This window comes from Lissotriton vulgaris, chromosome 2_1 (assembly GCF_964263255.1).
Source record: "Lissotriton vulgaris chromosome 2_1, aLisVul1.2, whole genome shotgun sequence".
Classification (NCBI taxonomy): domain Eukaryota; kingdom Metazoa; phylum Chordata; class Amphibia; order Caudata; family Salamandridae; genus Lissotriton; species Lissotriton vulgaris.
The window spans coordinates 394481123-394503043 of NC_141687.1; the positions used below are offsets into that span (position 1 = coordinate 394481123).

At 44.2% G+C, this 21921-nt stretch overlaps 1 protein-coding gene across 1 annotated transcript in view; it reads right to left on the minus strand.

Moving 5' to 3' along the window:
- The window catches only part of MPP4 (MAGUK p55 scaffold protein 4), a 296409-nt gene that overhangs the window by 87593 nt on the left and 186895 nt on the right, over positions 1 to 21921 (minus strand). Inside the window, exon 17 of the mRNA XM_086958555.1 lies at positions 20104 to 20274. Coding sequence (XP_086814681.1) covers positions 20104 to 20274 — 171 coding nt within the window. The remainder of the gene's footprint in view (positions 1 to 20103; positions 20275 to 21921) is intronic.

The following is a 21921-nucleotide window of genomic DNA, read 5'->3' on the forward strand; positions in this document are numbered from 1 at the left end:
ACCGAAGATGCGACGCCGGATTGCTCGACGCCGCTGATCATCGTGTGCTTCATTTTCCTAAGGTACTGTGTTGTTGGGGGTCTGTGCGACTCCGCGCTCGACGTAGCGCTCCTCGCGGTCGACGCCGAACCCTTTGGATTAACTTTGCCTCGACGTCGTGTGACTCCCATGTGGGTTACATTGTTGCCAAGAACTGTGTTTTAAAGAAGAAGAATTGCTTTTGATACTAAAGACTTTGTGCTAAGAAGAAACTACACTTGAACTATTATTTTTCCTTCCAAGAGTATTTATTGAGATTGTGGTATATTTTTGTCGTTATTTGGTCTTGTGCTAAGCCTTATATAAAAATCTTTATTTTTATAATACTACTGTGTCGTGCCCATTTGTAGTGTATTCACTTTATTACTGTTTGTGGTCATAAATGCTTAACACACAGCCTCTGAGATAAGCCTGTCTGCTCTGCCAAGCTACCAAGGGGGTGAGCAGGGGTTATCAAAGGGTGTGATCCCCTTGCCCTGACTAGAAAAGGTGTGTCCCTATTTGTCAGTAGTGCATACCTCTGCCAACTAGAGACAGCCGGTTCTAACATTGGACGCAGCGGTGAGGATTTGAACCTTGCATTTATGACCCATGTGCAGTGATTAGTGTGCGCTACATAGTGAAAGCAGACCATAGCGCAGCCACAATCTAATTTGGAAGGATTCTATTTTTGTTCTCCGCTTTTCTGAAGCTTGATTTTTTTAACACTGCCAGTTTTGACCATGAGTGACGCCAGAGTCACTACCCATGTTGTTGTTGTGGAGGAGTTTGATAGAAGCAAGATCAACGTATACACATACAATCAGCTGAAATCCTTTTGTAAGCAGCTGAAAGTTCCTACCACAGGCCTCCAAAATAAGCAAGGATATCTCAAAGCATTGCAGGCCTGGTTGGAGGCCAGAGAGCCCACTGATCCGGTGGTGGTACCGCCAGTGGAAGGGGATGAGGAGGTGCCAGTGAATGGAACCGTGTCCTCTCCTGGTAGCAGTGTTTCCTCCAAAGGTCTTTCCCCTGAAGAAAGAGAAGAGAGGGTGAAAGAGCGAGAATACAACATGGAAATGGCAAGGCTAAAGATAAATGGGCAGTTGGAGTTAAAAAATGCAAGAGGTAGGAGAGAAGCTGATTTGGAGACCAAAAGGTTGGAGTTTGAAAGAGAAAAGTTAGCTTTGGAGCGTGATACCAAGTTGAGGGAGTTGGAGATCCAAGCTAAGAAGTTAGAATTGAATCCCTCTGGTGGCAGCATCCCATCTGTGCCTGCAGAAAGTAGGTTTTATTTTCCCAAAGATGTGATCAAAGATTATCATAAGAATGAAGATATTGGTCAATGGTTTAAAGCATATGAGTTAGCATTGTTGGCCCACCGGGTCCCTGAGAAGGATTGGGGAGAGGGGTTGTGGGGTCGCTTTGTGAATGAGGGGAGAGATACCCTGTTAGACATGCCTGTTGAGGATAGGATGTCTTATGCTCATATGAAGGATGCTTTAATGTTGAGGTATGGCCTAACCCCAGAAAAGTCAGACAAGCTTTTAGAGAATGTAAGAAGTTGCCTGGTACGACGTGTGTTGAATATGTGTCTTTTTTTTGCAGAGCCATGGATGGTTGGGTAAAGGGCAGCAAAGTGGAAAGTTATGAAGCTCTTTATGATTTGTTTGCTTGGGAGCATTTGTCTAATAACTGTTTTCCAGAGCTGCGCCAGCACCTTATTGATAGCAAGATATCTAACCCTAGAAAACTTGCTGAGGAGGCGGACCGCTGGGTCAGTACCAGGGTCAACAAGGGTCCAGTGGGAGACTCAGCCAAAGGTGGGCAGGGTCCCCAGCAGAAGAGTGGGGGGGACAAGGGTAAACAGAAGGAGTCCCAGAAAGGGCCCCAAAGTAATCCCCAAGGGAACCAAGGGAAAGGTTCCCAGCCTCCCCCTGAGAAGAAGTCAGGGGCCCCGACAGGTAAACCTGTTCATAGGGGCCCGATGACCTGCTATGTGTGTAAGCAGGTGGGGCATCGTTATTATGATCCCCAGTATCCTATGAAGGACTCTGGTGCACCACCGCGTGCACCCCCCCCGTCAGTTGGCGAGTGTAGCCCTGGGAGGGGAGGAGATGGTTGTCCCTGGTGGGAGGGGTCCCGCAGAAATGTCCCTGGTCTCGCTAGGAGACATAGAAATGGTCCCTCCACCCCCTCTGCCTAGTAACATTAATAAATATAGGCAGTGGGTGACCATTAATGGCCATAGAGTGAAAGCTCTCAGAGGCACCGGAGTGTGTGTGACAGCTGTCAAGTGTCACTTGGTGTCCAGAGAGCAGGTGGTTCCCCACGCATTCTACCCCGTGATAGCTGCTGACAACTCCCGGAAAGAGTGTGAGGTAGCTCAAGTTTCCTTTGAATGGGGGGGAGTTTCAGGTACTCTTCAGGTTGCTGTGAGGCCCGCCATGCCTGTTGATTGTCTCCTGGGCAATGATTTAGAAGACTCCCCTTGGGCTCAGGTGGAGAGGGAGACACATTTGAAAATGTTGGGTGTGCCAGAGTGGGTGTGTGCAACCACTCGTTCCATGACAGCAAGTAAGGGTGTTGATGGGGTCCCGGAGCCTGAAAATATGGCCCAAGACCCAGCTGGAAAGAGAAGAGGCAGGAGGCACGGGAAACCAGCCCCCATAGTTCCCGTGGTCCAGGAGGAGGTAGACCCTGAGGGGGATGCCCTGGAGCCCACAGGGGAACAAATTGCTGAACTGGGAGACCTGCCCGAGCTGACCCATTGGCAGCAGGATGGTGGTCCCTCCAGGGAAGAATTTGTGGCAGAACAGAAAGTGTGCCCTTCTCTTGTGGGTATGAGGCAGCAGGCCTCAGCCCAAACCTCAGGTGATCAGTCAGGGTCGCATTTTGTTTACTGGGAGAACGACCTCCTGTATAGCGAGCCTAAGGCTGCTGAGCCTGGGTCAGCCCGTGTGCTGGTGGTACCCCAGCGCTCTAGAGCCGTCCTACTGGGTTTGGCTCATGACGTTCCGTTAGCTGGACATCTGGGGCAGGACAAGACATATGACAGGCTTGTTACCCATTTTTATTGGCCTCAGATGTGAAGGGATGTAGACATCCATTGTAAAACCTGTCACACTTGCCAGGCAAGTGGGAAAAGCGGAAGGAAGCAGAAGGCTCCCCTCCAACCTTTTCCAGTGGTCAGTACCCCCTTTGACCGGGTGGGGATTGACATTGTTGGGCTCCTGGACCCCAAGACAGCCCTGGGCAACAGGTTTATCCTGGTCTTGGTGGACCATGCCACACGGTACCCGGAAGCCATCCCGGCCCCCGTGGTGGGACGGGCACTGATGGGTGTTTTCTCCCGCATGGGGTTCCCCAGAGAGGTGGTGTCAGACCGGGGCACCAACTTCATTTCCAATTACATGAAGTCTCTGTGGAAGGAGTGTGGGGTAACCTACAAGTTCACCACTCCTTACCACCCTCAAGGTAATGGGCTGGTTGAGAGATTCAACCGGACCCTTAAAGGCATGATCATGGGTCTTGAAGAACCAATGAGGCGGAAATGGGACGTCCTCTTGTCATGCCTGTTGTTTGCTTACCGTGAGGTGTCGCAGAAGTCTCTAGGGTTCAGCCCCTTTGAGCTTTTGTATGGTCACCCGGTAAGAGGACCTTTGAGTCTGGTCATAGAAGGCTGGGAGCAATCTCCCAGGAAACCTCTCCAGGATGTATACAGTTACATGCTGGCCTTTAGGAACCAGACTCGGCGCTTCAGAGATCTTGCTCAGGCAAATCTGGAGGCCAGCCAGGAGGAGATGAAGCGGTGGTACGACCGGAATGCCACTCTGGTAGAGCTTCAGCCTGGTCAAGAAGTTTGGGTCATGTCCCCTGTGGAACCTTGTGCGCTCAAGGAAAGGTGGACTGGACCATTTAAGGTTGTGGAGAAGAAGAGCGATGTCACCTACTTGGTGGACTTGAAATCTCCCAGGAACCCCTTGAGGGTCCTGCATGTCAACCGTTTGAAGCCCCACTTAGAAAGGTCCGAAGTGGGCATGCTCCTAGCTACGGATGCTGGAATGGAGGAGGAGAGTGAGCCTCTTCCTGACCTCCTGTGTGCTAAAGAGCAAGATGGGTCAGTGGATGGTGTTGTCCTCTCTGACACACTGACCCTTGAACAGAAGCAGGATTGTCGCCAACTGTTGGGACAAATCCCTGATCTGTTTTCCTTGATTCGTGGTGTCACTCATTGGTGTGTCCATGATGTTGACACCGGAGACAGCACTCCTGTGAAGCACAAGGCTTACAGGGTGACTGACAAGGTCAGAGCATACATTAAGGAGGAGGTCTCCAAAATGTTTGCCTTAAGGGTGGTTGAGTCCTCTAGCAGTCCTTGGGCCAGCCCAGTGGTCTTGGTCCCGAAGGCTGCAGCGCCTGGTGCTTCACCAGAACTTCGGTTCTGTGTGGATTACCGAGGACTCAATTCAGTCACCAAGACTGACGCGCACCCCATCCCCAGAGCTGATGAGCTCATAGATCGGTTGGGGGCTGCCCGGTACCTTATCACGTTTAATCTAACGTCTGGGTACTGGCAGATCGCCTTAACTGTTGGAGCAAAGGAGAGGTCAGCATTCTCCACACCAGATGGGCTCTACCAGTTCCGGGTGATGCCATTTGGGATGAAGAATGCCCCTGCCACCTTCCAGAGGTTGGTCAACCAGGTCTTGGCTGGACTGGAGGATTTCAGTGCCGCCTACCTGGACGACATCGCAGTGTTCAGCGCCAGCTGGGAGGAACACTTGCGCCACCTCCAGGAAGTGTTGTTGGCCCTGCGCAGAGCAGGCCTCACAATCAAAGCCAGTAAGTGCCAGATTGGGCAGGGTTCCGTGGTGTACTTGGGGCACTAAGTAGGGAGCGGCAAGGTGGCCCCCCTGCAACCCAAGATAGATACCATCCAGGCTTGGGCGCCGCCAAAAACCCAAACTCAGGTGAGAGCCTTCTTAGGACTCACGGGTTACTACAGGAGGTTTGTCAAGGATTATGGTAACATTGTGCACCCCTTGACTTCGCTGACTTCCAGGAAGCAGCCACGAAATGTGATCTGGACTGACGCCTGTCAAACGGCCTTTGACACCCTGAAAACTGCAATGTGCACAGCACCTATACTCCAGGCACCCGACTTTTCTAAAGAATTTATTGTCCAGACGGACGCTTCAGAGCATGGCGTGGGGGCTGTTCTAGCTCAGGTGAATGAAGAGGGCCGAGACTTGCCGGTAGCCTTCATCAGCCGGAGGTTACTTCCCAGGGAAACGAGGTGGAGTGCGATAGAGCGAGAAGCATTTGCTGTGGTCTGGGCGCTGAAGAAGCTAAGACCCTACCTGGTTGGGACTCACTTCCGGGTTCAGACAGACCACAGGCCCCTCAGATGGTTGATGCAAATGAGGGGTGAGAATCCCAAACTGATGAGGTGGTCCATTTCCCTACAGGGGATGGACTTCACGGTGGAACACCGCCCTGGTACAGATCACGCCAATGCTGATGGTCTGTCCAGAATTTTCCGCCTTAGTGATGAGGACTCCCTAGGTCAAGGGTAGTTCTCCCCACATTTCAGCTGGAGGGGACACGTGTTAGACCTGGCATTATTGGCTTGAGTCTCTCCTCCATTTTTTCTGTTTGCCTCCACTGTTTTATGATGTTTTTGCTGGTATAATGCTTTGGGCACTGTGCCACTGCTGATCAGTGCCACAGTGCAAATGCTCCCTATGTAAAATTGCTGTATTGATTGAATTCCATGTTTGGCTTATTTGGTTTACTGTCAGTCCCTAGTCTACTGCACCAGGAGTGCCAGGGCTTGTAAATACAAATGCTGCTCGTGGGCTTGCAGCACCTGTTGTGCCACCCACAAGAGCGGCCTAGTAAAAGTATGTTTGAAGATCTGCCATTGCTAGACCTACGTGCAGTCTGGTACTGTCACGCTGACTGCGCAAGTACGCCTACTTGCCAGTCCCTAAACCTTCCCTTAACTTCATGTTAGTCACCCCTATGGTAGGCCCACGGGCAGGGTGCATTGTAAGTATAAGGTAGGACAAGCCTGACCAAGTTGGCATGTCCTAATAGTGAATTACAGCCATATTCGTTTTTCACTATTGCGAGGTAACCTGCCCTCCATTAGTTAGAATGGGCCGCCAGGATTATTAATGCTATGATCCTAGCTGGCTCGGGGAGCATGGTGCAATGTCGAGTTTGGTATCACTGAACTCGGGGTTTAATAACGCATCCGTTGGTGTGGATGGTTTTTGGACTCTGGGTTTGAAAATAGCACTTTTAGAAAGTGGCTATTTTCTTGTCTAACTATTTCTGGTTTCTGTTGGTTTGGTGTGTGTGTGACAGGAGCTGGGTGGCTCCAGAGTTCTGCTGAGTCAGTGTGGGATGAGTGGGACATTCGCATTGAGAGTAGGGGAAGAGTAGCTCCTGATAGCCTGCCCTGCCTGATACAATGCTGGCTCCACCTCCTGCCAGGCGACTGATGGCTCTGTGCCTACCATGGACGATCCTGGCCCCACCTCCTACCAGGAGGCCGATAGCTCTGCTCCTGCCAGTGACAATGCTGGCTCCACCTCCTGCTGGGCGTCTGAGGACCCAGCCCTGCTCAGTGAATAGGCCAGATGCCTCTGCCTGGCTACACCCACAACAGACCCAGGAAGTTGGGAAATTCCCCTGCATGGACAAAGGGATCAAAGCCAAAAAGGGGTATAAGAGAAGGACCCCTGAACCGAGACTTTAGATCACTTCTGAGAAGGAAACCTGAACCAAGGACAAGAAGCCTGCTGATCCAAGGACTTGCCTACCCCTTCTGCCAGTGTGCTGTTTGCTGGGGGGAATCCTGCAGTGCTTCTTTATTTTTGCCAAGGAACCAGGAGAGAGGAACTGAGTGTGTACTCTCAAGCTTTGCTAAGAAAATCTCCAAGGGTTGGAAGAGTGCCAGCCTCCTGTTGAAGTCACAGGGCTAAAGGACTTCATCTGCGAAAAGTGCTTGTTGCTGGAACTTGAGAATCCAGCACCTCTGAAAGAAACCAGCAAATCTCGACGTCGCCGAATCCAGCTCGACATCGTGAGTAACGGCTCCAGTGTCCTGCTTCCTCGCCGCCGGCCGCCGGGCCTGATCGACGCCAGCAACAACTCCAGTGAGTAGTGAGTTCGGCTCCAGCTCCAAGTGACCTCGTGTCTGCACCGCTGCTGATCGCATCAACTTCGTGCCCTCTCGACGCCGTGAGCGCTGCTCACTCTTGCAACAGCATCATCGACATCGACGACTACTGAGGCCTGATCGACACCGAAGACGCGACGCCGGATTGCTCGACGCTGCTGATCATCGTGTGCTTCATTTTCCTAAGGTACTGTGTTGTTGGGGGTCTGTGCGACTCCAGGCTCGACGTAGCGCTCCTCGCGGTCGACGCCTAACCCTTTGGATTAACTTTGCCTCAACGTCGTGTGACTCCCGTTTGGGTTACATTGTTGCCAAGAAATGTGTTTTAAAGAAGAAGAGTTGCTTTTGATACTAAAGACTTTGTGCTAAGAAGAAACTACACTTGAACTATTATTTTTCCTTCCAAGAGTATTTATTGAGATTGTGGTATATTTTTGTCGTTATTTGGTCTTGTGCTAAGCCTTATATAAAAATCCTTATTTTTAGAATACTACTGTGTCGTGTCCATTTGTAGTGTATTCACTTTATTACTGTATGTGGTCATAAATGCTTAACACACAGCCTCTGAGATAAGCCTGTCTGCTCTGCCAAGCTACCAAGGGGGTGAGCAGGGGTTATCAAAGGGTGTGATCCCCTTGCCCTGACTAGAAAAGGTGTGTCCCTATTTGTCAGAAGTGCATACCTCTGCCAACTAGAGACAGCCGGATCTAACAGCTGTAACTTGGCAGGTGTGAGAATGATTGCTATCATCAAAGTCTGGATCAGCAATGCTCACAGAAGGTCGTACCTGGGTGATGTTGCTTTTGTCACTCGCTCCACTGTTACCACCTAGTCGTAGTACAGGAGTCTCAACGAATGCCATCATCAGGATTGGTAGCCGCTGGGGACAACACAATGCGTGAGCCGTTATAGGACTGAGCAAAGTATTGATATCCATTGGTACTGCTGATAGAAGTGCAAGACAGATGTCCAACACGCACTCATCCCCGCATAGCATACATCGTAGCACAGGTAAGATGCAGTTTTGCCATATAGGTCTGAATGAAAGGAACCAGGTCATGTTTAGATCTCTCAGCCTGGCCAATCCAAGGACTCTAGTTATTCTGTCCCGGTAGCGCACTGCTAGGATTGTTTCTTCCATCCTCGTAGGAGTCATGTCTGAGCTTTGGCTTGCCATATCGGAGCAGGAGGGTCAAAAATAAAATGCCTGCTACAAGTCCCAAAAATAGGGGTATGCCGCCAAAGACTGAATGGACAAAATTGGGAATGATTCCCAGAATTGCTTGAAATGGTGTTAGCAGTCCCGTAAAAATCGTCTTAAATATGCCTGGGATGCCTATGGCACTAGACATGTTAAGAATTTGGCTAAGCATTTCTGTGAAATGCACGGGGCAATTTGTTGATAAAAGGTCATGTATCTCCATAGCCGTCCTTGCAACTAGGAGATCATACGTCTCTTTTGATGACGTTATGGGCACTGTTGTCTGCAAAAGCACAGACTTCATTTTGCTTAAAGTATCAATTCGTATAGAAGAGAAATTCAAACAAGGCCAAATGGGAGTCTCTATGTCTCCAGGGCCGCTCAGAAACAATGCTTGCATACAGCATTTGACCATGGATGTTACGTTTACGAGATAGGCTTTTCCTGGCAAAAGGCCACAACAGCTGTGATCCGTTATTAGAATGTAACTCCCATTTGCGAGTTGCATAAAGAAAGGCTGGTGGCATGAAAGGTTGTTAGAATTTCCTTCACAGGCTCCATGTAAATTAATACCCTGGTACAAAAGTATACCTCTTAGTGAACGTTTACAGTTTTCACCACTAAGAAATACCTTTTTGTTGCTGTCACTATAGCATGAATGTGTGTATGGTAATTTCCATGTTGACTTAACGCATCCTTTACCCAATCGTTCATACTGGCCAGTAGGTATGTATTCAAGGCAATTTTTAAATCGGAAAGTTGTTATCGGAATTGTGATAATCCAGTGTATTATCCATTCAATGACAGGACTTTCTGACATTGTCAAAGGTAATCTCTCAAGTTTTTCGATGCTCAGGATTGTATAGTCTGCTCCTTTTTGTGCCAAGCTGATTAGTTTATCAGTAAGGTTAAAGATGGAAAACAATGACGTTGTGTTGATTAAACGCCAAGGCACATAGCCTGAACGAAGATTTTGCAGCGTCCAGCCTAACTGTACAATAGAACATAATTGCGACTGGCCATGCTGTAACATTAGCAAGTCTTTATCTATTATATCTATGGCAGATGATACAATATTGTCCAACGAATATATTCTGGAGGACAGAGTCATTAACCCATTGTCCACTACAGAAAGTGATTTTTCCAAATTAATACGATCAATTTCTCGTATTTTTTCAGCTGTTTCAATTTGTGTAACTTTCCAAGCCTCGTTGTATACCCCATAGATACTGGTCGCTATGAAACGCTTTTGACGCTGTTTGCGTGGTCCCATAATAAAATCGCGCAAATCAGCACCATCTTTAAGTAAAGATAAGTGTTGCTTAATTTCAGCCAGTGTGGATGATCCTAGCCATTCGAGGCAGAGTTTCCCTACACTGTATGTTGTTACTATCCCTGGATGTTGTCTCTGGGAGTATCTAGGGTCTTGTCGGGTCATTTTTAACCCCTGTGTTTTATTCAGGAATCTATCTTGACAGTTGTTTGTGTCAGTAGGCCATATTAACCACTTTTTCCAATCAGGATGTGTTCTGTTTAAATGTAAAATTTTAGATACGTCTATCTCAATATCTGTTGTTGCATTGTCAGGTATTGGCTTTGGAATAGACGGTTTGTTAAGGTCTTTAATCTTAGCTAGGCCAAGACAGGATGTTTGGTGAATTGTTTCATTTAAAAACATTATTTGCTCTTGGATCATGCAGGTTCGGAATAGTGGTTCTAGGCCTTGTACCTGCCACTCTTTTGTACCCCAGGTGGTTTTTGTTTCAATGTTATTTTTCCAATAATCAAAACCAAATGTCATCATTTTTTCATAAAATGCTTTTGAATATATCAATTTAGTATTTGTCAGCATTGTTTTCAATCCTGTTTTATCTAACAGTTTGTAATAAAACGTTTCTGCATCACTGGTTTTAAACCCTTAGAAGTACTGAAATTTCTCATAGAATGTTTTAGAACTGCTTTTAGGTGGTGTAGCACAATGTTCCCATTGGTTATACTTAAAAGCATTTCTAGGCTGTACAGATTTATGCAAGTAATGATCACCATAATGTGTGAAGCAGAACATCTGTTCATAACTAGACGAAGCTTGTAAATAATCATGATCTGTTAATCTAGCTGACATTACCAAATCAGACATCATGTTATTAATACTTTCAAAGTCCCAATCATCAGAGAATGTACTAGGTTTTACAAAGTCACTTAAGGAAACCTTGAATTGATGAGGATACTTCAGGATTACGACCGGACCATAGATTTCATAGTCAGTTTTCTCCCATACTACCCCACCGGGTATTGGAATGGCTGTGACATTTACTGTTGACAGTTCTCTTTTCTTCACGTGGGATGATCTGTGTGGTTTGAGGACTAAGTTGATGTTCTGACTTGCTGTGTCCATTGTATTGTAATAAACCTTCCTAAAATTAAAACTAAAATTAGGCATAGTAGGAGTATGAATACCCCCTGAAATAATCCAATGCTCAATCAATGGTGCATCTAGATATACTTCTTTGATTTGTTGAAAGAGTTCTGTTGCTTTTTCTTTAAAAGTCTTTTTTGTTTCTCGCATCACTTCGGGGTTGCTTTGATCCTCAGAAAAGTTGTCAAAGTTGATGAAGTAGCCAGAGGCAGTTCTGTCAATTGTTGGAATTGTTCTTTCAATTTGTCTTTCGGTAGCATATTCAGATGCTACATCATTGTAGACTAGTGTTTCTTGACGAACTGTTTCAATCTGTGTTTCAAGAGGCACGAGTTCCATGGCATTATTGCATAGTCCTTCTCTGTGCACTGCAGGCTGATCGAATGTGATTAGTCTTTCAGTTTGAACCTCTTGGATTGTTGCAAGTTTGGGTATTCTGTTGTTTCTTGGGAGTCCACTGGGCCTACTGTTGATTATAGGCCACATGCGTGTGGTTTTACCAGGTCGATTGATACAACTCTGTTCTCCTTTTTACCAGCAAGGGGCGGTAGTACTACTGTTCCGTTAATTGCTAAGACAGGTACTGCTTTTCTGTAAGAAGGCCCATATGTGCTTCCTGTAATAGGAAACCTCTCCGTTTCATGTTTGGAATTACCCTATCCCCCACTCCAGGGATTCGAGCAAAAGGAACGGAGTTTGCATCAATTACGTTTGCATAATTGAGTGGATAGTTTACTGGTAGTGCTGCACAGTCGCCTTTTACGGACGTTTTGACTGCCGGCATGGTTTCCCCGTCTATGTATTTTTCTGCACGCTTTTTTGTGGCTACGGAAGCCGGTTTAGTTGCTTCCGCTGTGGCTGTATTAGCCAATGAATTCCCTGCAATGTGAACGCCATCACGTTGATGACTCAGAGTGTGTATCACGTGAGTCTTTTGTAGTTCTTTCTGTAAAAGAGCTACCTGTTTCCAGAGCAATTTATGCTTTAGTGTGGCACCTGTGCCATCTTTGTAATAATTTTCAACCCAGCTCTGTAATTTATTATTGTAAGAGTTGACGCAAAAATGAGAATCGCACACGATAAGTGTCGGGAATTCACGTTCTGCATTTTCAAGCGCCATCTTTAAACATCTGATTTCAGCTCTCTGAGCCGAACAGTACTTCACTGATTCAGTTTTTGTTATTTTCGGTCTGAATTTACCGCTCAGCCAGCGACCTTTAACAATCGCATAGGCTGCATCGTAGGATTTTCTCTCTACGTTGAAATGCTGTACAAATCTATCTGTATAGATTGTACAGGCGTACTGTGGGAGAGGCAGAAGTTCGATTGGCAGAGGATATTCTTCTTCATATTCTAAATCATTCAGTTTTTTTAATTGCGGGGCGAAATAGTATTTCACATCTTCCGCTCCAAGAGAATCTACACACTGTATCCATTTCAGATCCAGTGACACTGTAGGCAGGTTTACTGGGCTGAATAGCGCCTCGAAGGCGGATTCCGCTGTGAGGATATTGATCCTTCTACCATGTGCTAGTTCTCGTTCATTCGCTAATGCAGTTTCTACTGCTTTCACAGTATTTTCTGTGTGACTGAATGTTTTTTCCGCTTGTGTGTACAAGTGAGATTTAATTGAAATTGGTACCTTTTCTCCCTCATTAAAGTTCAGGTACGTAAATCCGCATCTTCCTGGGATGACTCGGATTACAAGATTGCGTGTGTTGTCACGTGTATCTAATTTTGTTTTTGCTAACATATCTGTTTGCAGTGATCTCAAAATTTCTGTGTGTTTTTGAGTCCAATTGATTTGTTTAAAATCAGGTTTAATTAGTTCGTAGAGAGGTTTAACCCTTTCTGCGTAATTTAGAATGTAAGTTCTACCGAAATTCAGGAAACCTAGAATCGATTGTAAATTCTTCAGCGTTTTTGGAGCTTGGAGTACAGCGCACTTCTCTAAGAAGTTGTCCGCTAGGCTTTTTCCTTCACTTGATAATTCGTATCCTAAAAATAATACTGTCAGATGGGCAATTCGGGACTTTTTAAAGTTAAATTTGTAACCCTCTGCTGCGAACCCAAGTATAATGGTGTTCACTCTTTTCAAGTGAGTCTCCAAGTCGTCGTCTGTGAGATAGATATCATCTACGTAAGATAATGCCTCATCATCATATATTTGTAGTAACTCTGTTACTCTAAATGAGAATAGTCCTGGGCTGTTCTTGAACCCCTGTGGGAGCCTACAGAAATTTTTCTGTGACCCCATTACTGAGAAAGCGGTCAAGTATCTGCTTTCTGGTGCAATGTTTTGACAAAAGAAACCATTAGATATGTCTAATGTCGTTTTATATTTTTTCCTAACTATGTTATTCATTAGTGCAGCACTATGCAAATTTTGTACTGCAAATGTTTTGCAACATGCATTAAGGTGTCTTTAGTCCAAAACTAGACGATATGAATTGTCTGGCTTGGAGACAGGAAACAAAGGATTGTTCATTTGAGAGGTGCATGTTTCAATCACCCCCTGGTATTCAAGTTGATCTAAAATCTCCCTGACTTATTTTTTAGCTTCTTGCTTAATGGGATACTGCCTTTGTGCAGTTGGTTGATTTTTTAACTGGATTTTGTGAGGAGGAAGGTCCTCATCCCATCCTACATGATTTTTATATAATGCTGGTGCCTGGGCGATTGCCCATTTCCTTGCATAAGTATATTTTTTGTGAATCGGAATGTGATTCGAGACGGCAGGCATAATCATTTCTTCGCCACGAGGTCACTCCCTGACAAACTCTGGGGGCCAATCTTTTTCAGCTAACAGAATATCATAGCCTTTTGAGAGTTTATCCCAAAATAGACCCCTTATTTTCCTAGTCTTATCACCCTCTATACGCAATGTTATTTCGTATATCTTATGGGGCTCGCTAAGTCTTGTGTCGGCAGTTTCAACCTGAATGTATTCATTCGTGTCCACTGTCTCCAGATGACTCATCAGGATCTTGCGGGCTATACTGATTTCTGCTGCACTGTCTAACATTGTCTGTGCCCACTCCCTGTTTTTCAACTGTGTCCTCAGTATTCTCGGCATGGTTGATTACTCTAATACTGGCTACCTTCTTTTTCGGAAATTGAGATTTTTTACTTTGAGCAGGTTCCTTGTCTTTGGACTTGGTGTGCTCTCCTGGGTCTGACCGTCCTCTTCTTTCCGATTTCTGCGAAAAAGATCAAGAGGGACGTGTATCAATACTTTGATATCTATCAGGCTTCTTCAAATTATCCCTATTTATAAGGTTATATCTTTTCTCAGAGGGCTCCCTCTGGGGAGACTGGTGTTCTCGAGTCGGAGTTCTTTCCCTCCGTCGAGGAGACCTTCCTCTGGACTGGAAAACTTTTTCCTTGGGAGTGGATTGTTTATTTCAATCCCAGCTCTTTTTAGGAGTGTTTGAATTATTTTTAATAAATAATTTTCCAGGATTTTCGAGCAGTTGGGGCTTTACTGGTTTTCCACCCAAGCTGTCTCTACCTAGTTCTTCATAGCATTTTTCTATGTTTCTGGCAAGCTCAATTGGTTGATCTGTTATATCTGTTTCCTTCAACTTCTGGCGGATCGCCACAGATGCTGCTTTTCCTTTTATATTGGCTAGTAATATAGCCGAGACATGCTTGAAGTCTTTCAGTAATTTGATACCAAGAGTTAAAGCAGGTTCTGGACCGTATTCATTTTGAATCTGTTTTAGCACTTCTGGTATTACCGCCATTGACGGGACACCATGTGTTTTTGTGTAAATGGAAGCAAAGACTGTACCCCAAGTGTCACAGTCCTCCAAATGTGGTGCGACCCCCATAGGAAGGCAGATGGTCAGGATCCTATGTTTCTCAATAGGGGTAGTATTCGGAAATACTGCCTCTATTTGAGTGATTTTCTGCGCTAACCAGAAAGGAATTTGTTCCCGTTTTACGGGTGTTTTACCAAGACATGATTGTATGTTCTGTGGTGTAATTTTATTAGTGTTCCCCTGATGAGGGGTCAGCTGTGGTACATTAACAGCTGATTGGACTGTAGCCGTCCGCATTACATATTGGACTAATTGCCTATGTATTTTAATTAATGTTTTTAGCTGTGCTAACAGCTCTTCTCTAGACATTTTTTTTCCGGATGTGGTGTGTAGCTGGCTAGAACCGGCCACGTTGCTCCTGGTCTACCTAGTGGACCGAGCCTAGTTATATGATCATTATGTTTTAGGGCGCCTTTAAACCAGAGCAGGTGCTCTTGGAATTTTAATGGTATTTCAGTCTCCTCGAAAGGAGCGTACTCTTCCGGTGGATCCCCTATTTTGTAATAGTGGAACTCGTGGGTTGCGGCAAATGGAAATTTAATCCATGAATAGAATACCTCTGTCTGCCGATATTCGTGTGCCTCTATCACGAAGACGACTGTGCCACCTTGTGTGGTCAGTCCATTTTCTATAAGTTTTAACGTTATAGATTTTCTTAAATGTGCCAGGGTGCTTATTGCACCCGGTTCAGTAGTCCCGTCGGGACCCTGCTGAGTCGCATCTACTGCGGCATCAGTTCCGTTGTTTTCTACTGACATTTTATAAATGCAGGTTTTGCAGAGCAGGTCTCCAAGGAGACAAAGATTAGGTGCACAATATTTTGGAACACTGTATCCTTCAACGTTGAATAAACCAGAGCTTTACATTGGAATCTCTTCCTACTAAGGTCGGGCGGATTTTAACCTTTCACCCACTCCAGACGTCTATTGGAGTATTTACGGGAGAAAGGGGTCTGTGTGAAAAATGCACCACTGAGTTACTCTAACGTCTTGCGTTAGTTTATCGCCTTACCAAACGTTTGGGCGCCATGTAGTGTAGTTCCTATTTTCCCAATAGGCCCTGCGCATTGGAATAACATAAACAGTAGTATGGACGTAGAAGTGCTGATCTTTCAGGTCTCCACTGACTATGCTAAACTTAATTGGGTTTGTTACCAACTAGCTCAGAGGTCACTGGAAACTTTCTTGACTGAATAGGAAGTGATCAGCTTCCCTGGTACAGACAAGAAGGGATTCAGTTTTCCAACAACCGTGCAACATGACAACTTTGCTCCTCAGATAAGAGTCAATCTCTAGAGTCGTGTGAAACAATAGACAGTTATTTTACTCAGTCAGTTGTTGTGCAGATTACTTTCACAATATGTAGAGAATAGAGAGACGGGCGTTTTCAATAAAAGGTATTATTTATTGAACAGTCTTTCTTCTCATACAAGAGAAATGAATTGCCACAATTGCAAGACTTGTTATTATGAAAAGTGCGTACAGTAAGATGAGTATCGTGAAATAATACTGTAAAAGCATTGATATGGTTTCTTAGCCATACAATGGTTTAAAATGAATAAAACATATATACATTCATATATACATTCAGCTAACGTACTCAACTGGTGCTTCTAACTACGCCTACCCCAGTGTACCTGACCTAAGCCTAATACTTGGGATGGAGTAAGTAAGTAGCAGTTTAAGTTAAGTTGGTTTTGCCAAGGTTTGCTTCAAGAATTCTCTCTAAGGGTTTAGTCAACACCATACCTCTGAAATAGAATGTTGGAGGTCTGGTATCTCCTTCAAGGGACTCGATATCCCAGTCACTCGCAAGAGTGGTCTGGAAACGCTGGAGCTGGATTTCTCGGCAGGAGAAAAGACAGCATCTCTCTCAGCGCGTCAAAGAGGAGGAGGAGGGGCAGCGTCCGCGGGCAGCTTGCATCTGCTGGGCTCTTGCAGGGGGACAGCTGTTCAGCTCCTGTGTTCACCACACCATCGTTCGCTCGTTCGCAGCGATCGCATCAGCAGCGATAACGGCAGCGATGTCTATGAGGCAGCTAGCATTTGCTTAAGGCAACGTTGGTAATATTTATATTTATATTTATACCTGAAAGGTGCCTGGTTTGACGTACGTTTTTGGACATAAGACGTCAATAAAGATGTCACTAGGAAGTGATCGTCTCTCAGTGCTCATTAGAGTTCTATTACTAATCAAAACATAGCAAGCGGGGCTTTCCCAGGTTGCTGAGTTTTATCTTGTTGAAGAACTCGGAGTGTTAATCTAGGAATCTTAGATAGTGGCTTCTGCTGTGTCATTTGCACTAATGAGCTGCAAAGGAAGTTGCAGAGGAAGCGATTCTGAAATGTGGCTCTGTTCGTGTGAGGCCAGAGACGAGTTTCTGAATATTGCATTTGATCGGTTATGCCAATATAGGGGTACAAAGGGATTATAGCCGTATAGGGGCATAAGGTCACAGTATCGATCAGGGTCCTAGATTAGAACGCGACAGATCCAGTCTGATGTCTGGGGAATATTCTAAGGTGAGGAATACATGGTTAGAAGTCTCTATCAGAATATACAAACATTATCAGTAGTTCAGGCATACCAATTATTTATATCAATTACACAATACACAACTTATTATATGTATATATATATATATATATATATATATATATATATATATATATATATATATATATATATATATATATAAATATATATATTTATTTGGTTACCATGTACAAACAGAAGGGGCAGCCATGACGCGTTTCGTCCCTACCTTGGGACTTGATCACATGACCAATATATACATATATGTATGTACGGTAGGAAACACAATCCTGCATGCGTCTAGTCAGCACCCCCGGCACCTGATCGACAGCATTCCCTTTGGGGAAATGCTGCGATTTGCAGTTCGGATTTGCAGTTCGGAAACAGAATGACAAAAATTACAACTTGAAAGCAAAGAACGCTTCTTGGCCCGTGGATATTCTGTTAGAACAATTCAACGTGCTATAAATAGATCTCTTACAATTTCTAGAGATGAGGCTCTCCTTAAAAAAGATAAATCAAAGGAAGGGGTCACTGACAATACCAATTTAATCGCACCAAGAGTAATTGTTACCTTTTGCAAGCAACATAAAGAGATCAGACGTATCTTTTACAAGAATTGGAATTTAATAACGGGGGATCCCGTTATTGGCAAGTACATAGTTAAAAAACCTGATATCACCTTCAGAAAGTCTGTTTCAATGTCAGACAGACTAGTTAAGAATTTCCTGGAAAAACCTATCTCTGATACTTGGGGAGCTTTGGGAGGCGGTTTCAAAAAATGTGCTTCATGCAAGGCATGTAAAAATGGGTGTAGCAAAACCCAGTACATATCACCGTTCTCTAGCAAGCCATTACAAATAAAAAAATGCATGTCTTGCAAAACTGACTTTGCCGTATATGTGCTGCAGTGCCCGTGTGAGCTCCGATATATAGGCAGCACTCGCTTGCCGGTGCACAGACGGGTATTGCAGCACATCAGGGCAATAGTGGGGAAAGACCAAACCTACCCGGTGGCACGCCACTTTGAAAAGGTCCACAACAGTGATCCGAAGGGCCTTTTGTATTATGCTATAGATTGCGTGCCGCCACTGAAAAGAGGAGGAGACAGGGATGCTAAGCTACGCCTCTTGGAAACGAGGTACATTATCGAACTTGACAGCAAGGCCCCTAGGGGCCTGAATGCGGGTGAAGATTTGTACACTTGTTTATAATCAATAAATAACGTAGCTTATAGCCCCATAAAATTCAGAATGACACCCCAGAGAAAAACATATATCCCATAGGGTGATCTTGGATTGGATAAATAACTGAATAGGTCGTGAGTTGTGGGATTAGTGGTAAAGTTACATCTTAGAGGTGGTGTGCGTGGTCCACCACAAATAAGAAAGAAATAACATCTAATACAAGTTAAAAGTATATTCTTTCACCTCCTACTCTATGATTGTGACAATGTATTACATGTCATTTTTTTCTAACGTATGAAAATATAAAAATAGATAAAAAAACGAAAAGGAAAAGAAATAATCACTTTATTATTTTTTCACAGTTGTATATTATTTGCACTGGGGTCTTCTTTTTCGTGGAGTCTTTAAGAGGTTACAACATGGGGGCACAAAATCACCAATAGTTTCGTTGAAACTGGATTATGATTGTGGTCTTTTTGGTTTGCCTTTCAAAAATTGACAGTGGTATTACTTCTTTACATGAATAATCAAGTTGTACGATTATGTTCTTAGAAAATATATGGTACTTAGATGTTACAGGTTAAAAAATGTACACAGCACGTTGCACTTTACCTGCTAGAATTTGCACATTTTGATATTTTTACAAATAGGAATTACATATAGGATTTGCATTGCAGACACTATGTCTTTTATTGTAAATAATATGTATATATCATGAATTTTAATTATTTATGAAACTGTATATATATATTTGTCTTAATTGATGTAATTCCTGAATTGTGTAAATATGATATTTTTCTACAGAATTTTCAGTAGATACTGTGGTACCACTAAGAACTGAATATGCACTATTAACTAGGGCACTATGCCTTTTATTTATACCAACATTGAACAAAATACCGCTGTGTATATATGTACGGAAACCGAGACCACAATGAGTTAATTTGGGCGGTTTTTTCATGTATAGAACTCCGCCTTCCATTGGTTCACAAATGCCTTAAATACCCTCTTTTTAGCTCTACTAGCGTATCATGTGATCAAGCCTCTGGCTAGAGGCGAAACGCGTCATGCAGGACAGTTTGGGTTTTATTCGATGGAAATAAAGAACACTTAATTTTGCACGTAAATTTGGGTCCGACTTGTTCGTTTTTCCAGTGCAGTGGAAGAGTGATGCTGTTGGCATTAAGCGATACAGGATCTCATATATATATATATATATATATATATATATATATATATATATATATATATATATATATATATATATATATATATATGTGTATGTATATATATATATATATATATATATATATATATATATATATATATATATATATATATATTATATATATGTCACTTTCTTAGCAAACACAAGATTTACTAAAATAGAGAGATGACAGATGAAATCATGTATGTTTTATTCATTTAGCTACATGTGTTAGTCTATCTGATGGAAACAAGAATGGGCAAGCCTGGCATCTCTTACTTCTGAGGCTAGCAGTAGTTATAAGTGTCATTTTTAACTCTTATGATGTCACAGAAGGAGGGACCAGCTTTCTGTGCTGTCTTCTTTGGGGAAACAACAATTGCCGGATTCCTTGTCTATGAAACATCAGAAGAAGCATAACCTGTTCCACCTGTGATGAACAAAGCCTCATAGTAGGCGTCTTGCTCACACCAAGAAATGTTCAGTAGGATGTCACTGTGTGCCAAAAAGCTCCTTGACTTACCCACAAGCACTATCAAACGGTGCCGATCTGTGGGGCGCCGCTGATACCGGACAACTTCCTCATAGGGTGCTGCCCCAGAACTGTAGCAACTGCTTGGGCATCGTGAATAGCAGAATGTCTGGGTGTTGTGAGATTTTCTGCGGCACAGGCGAAAGCTTCTGCGAAACCCAGCTGGGAAGAGCAAAAAATAAACTCAAATTTAACAAGCATCTACACATCCAATCAGTCTTGCTTGCCGTATTCATTTTGGCAGTGCTTGTACAATTGTGGTGCAAGTGTTGCTAAAGCCAAAAGAGGCAGGCAGCCATCTTGGAATGGAATTGTGTATACTACGGTTGTACCATTATAAGATGGCCATGACATTGCATCTAGACATTTGTTATTGCAATATATACATTCAATCCGGAGCCCTGCCAGAGTGCAAAAGACTAGCCCAAACACTGCCTGCGAACATGCTGGAGCTGACACAGTGCTCAAAGAGTCAAGGTTTGTTTCGGTCTCAATCCAGATTGTGTGCCTTCATCCTTTCTGCTTTGCCAGTGACGCTTCCGGAATAAAAAAAAAAGCCCCCCAACTCAGGAAGTCTGCCCTACCTCTATGGGAATCCACATTTTCTTGATCAGTTTAGGTCTACACTTCTATTCATTTGTGAGAATTTCAAGTAAAAGCCTGTGAAGAGTTTCTCTACTTTGGCTGACTGTGGTTATGCTTTTTGGACCGGCTAATCCATTTTGATTGATCATCGGGACTCACACTCTTAGATTATATTCATCTAGTCTTCTTAAGAAGGGACATGGCCTAATGGCCAGAGATGACGACTTTGGAACTGAAGAACCAGGTTCGAGTTTTAACTTTGGCCCAACATCCTGTGATTATACGCTATTCATTTAAACTCCCCGTGCTTCAAAGAAAGTGTAAAGTTATCTGGTTCTCATGTAAAGTGGTCTAATGCCCTTAGGCCAAGATCGTGCTGTATAGAACTACCAAAAAAAAGAATCTCAGCTGTATCATCACAGACAAATGTCTGACTGAGAGCAGGACTCTGGAATTTATTTTACCCTGAAGGCTGGGCACCAACCTGGACTCTGGAGGGAACCCTGCTGCTGGGACCTGCCCTTGAAGAAGAGGAGGCTGGACTGCTTGGTTTCAGGAGAAGAGTTGAATCCTGACCAATTCGCAGTTGACTGAAGACTGTGTGGAGTAATATTCAGGAAGTGAGCAACCATTAAAGCCATGTGAAGCCCTGAAAAGCAGGCAACCTGCCCATTAACAAACTAAATACACTAACTTTGCAAGGGAGTCCATGACCTTCAGGGGACACTCAAGCGCCAATATTTTCTAATTGAGAGGATCAGGCGGTCGTTCCCCTTTCACACTGGTTTTAAGTTAACTGAGCTGGTCGATCTTTTTCCAAAACTGTCCAGTTTGCTGGTATTTATTTATTTATTTGCGGTTTTATAAAGCGTGACCTCGACCCGAAGGTGTTGCAGCACTTTACATGAGCACCAGTTACACTAAACAAGGACAGCCGGGGGGTGGTGTAACTAGTTACTGTTATTGTGGTTTTACGGTGTGTCTAGTCCATAACCATAAATCGAGTTCCCGAGTTACAAATTGGAACTGGTGAGCGCTATGAAGGTTCCATGTTCAATGCCCAAGCTACCCAAAACTGTCAACCATAAACAATTGTTCACGAAACATCGGCCCCTCAAAGTTTGGCAATCCAAGGACACTGTGGGTGCTACTCCAGATGCTGTACCAAGGGTCCACTGTTTGGTCACCACAACAATGGGGATCACCTGGAGTTGTAACTAGTCA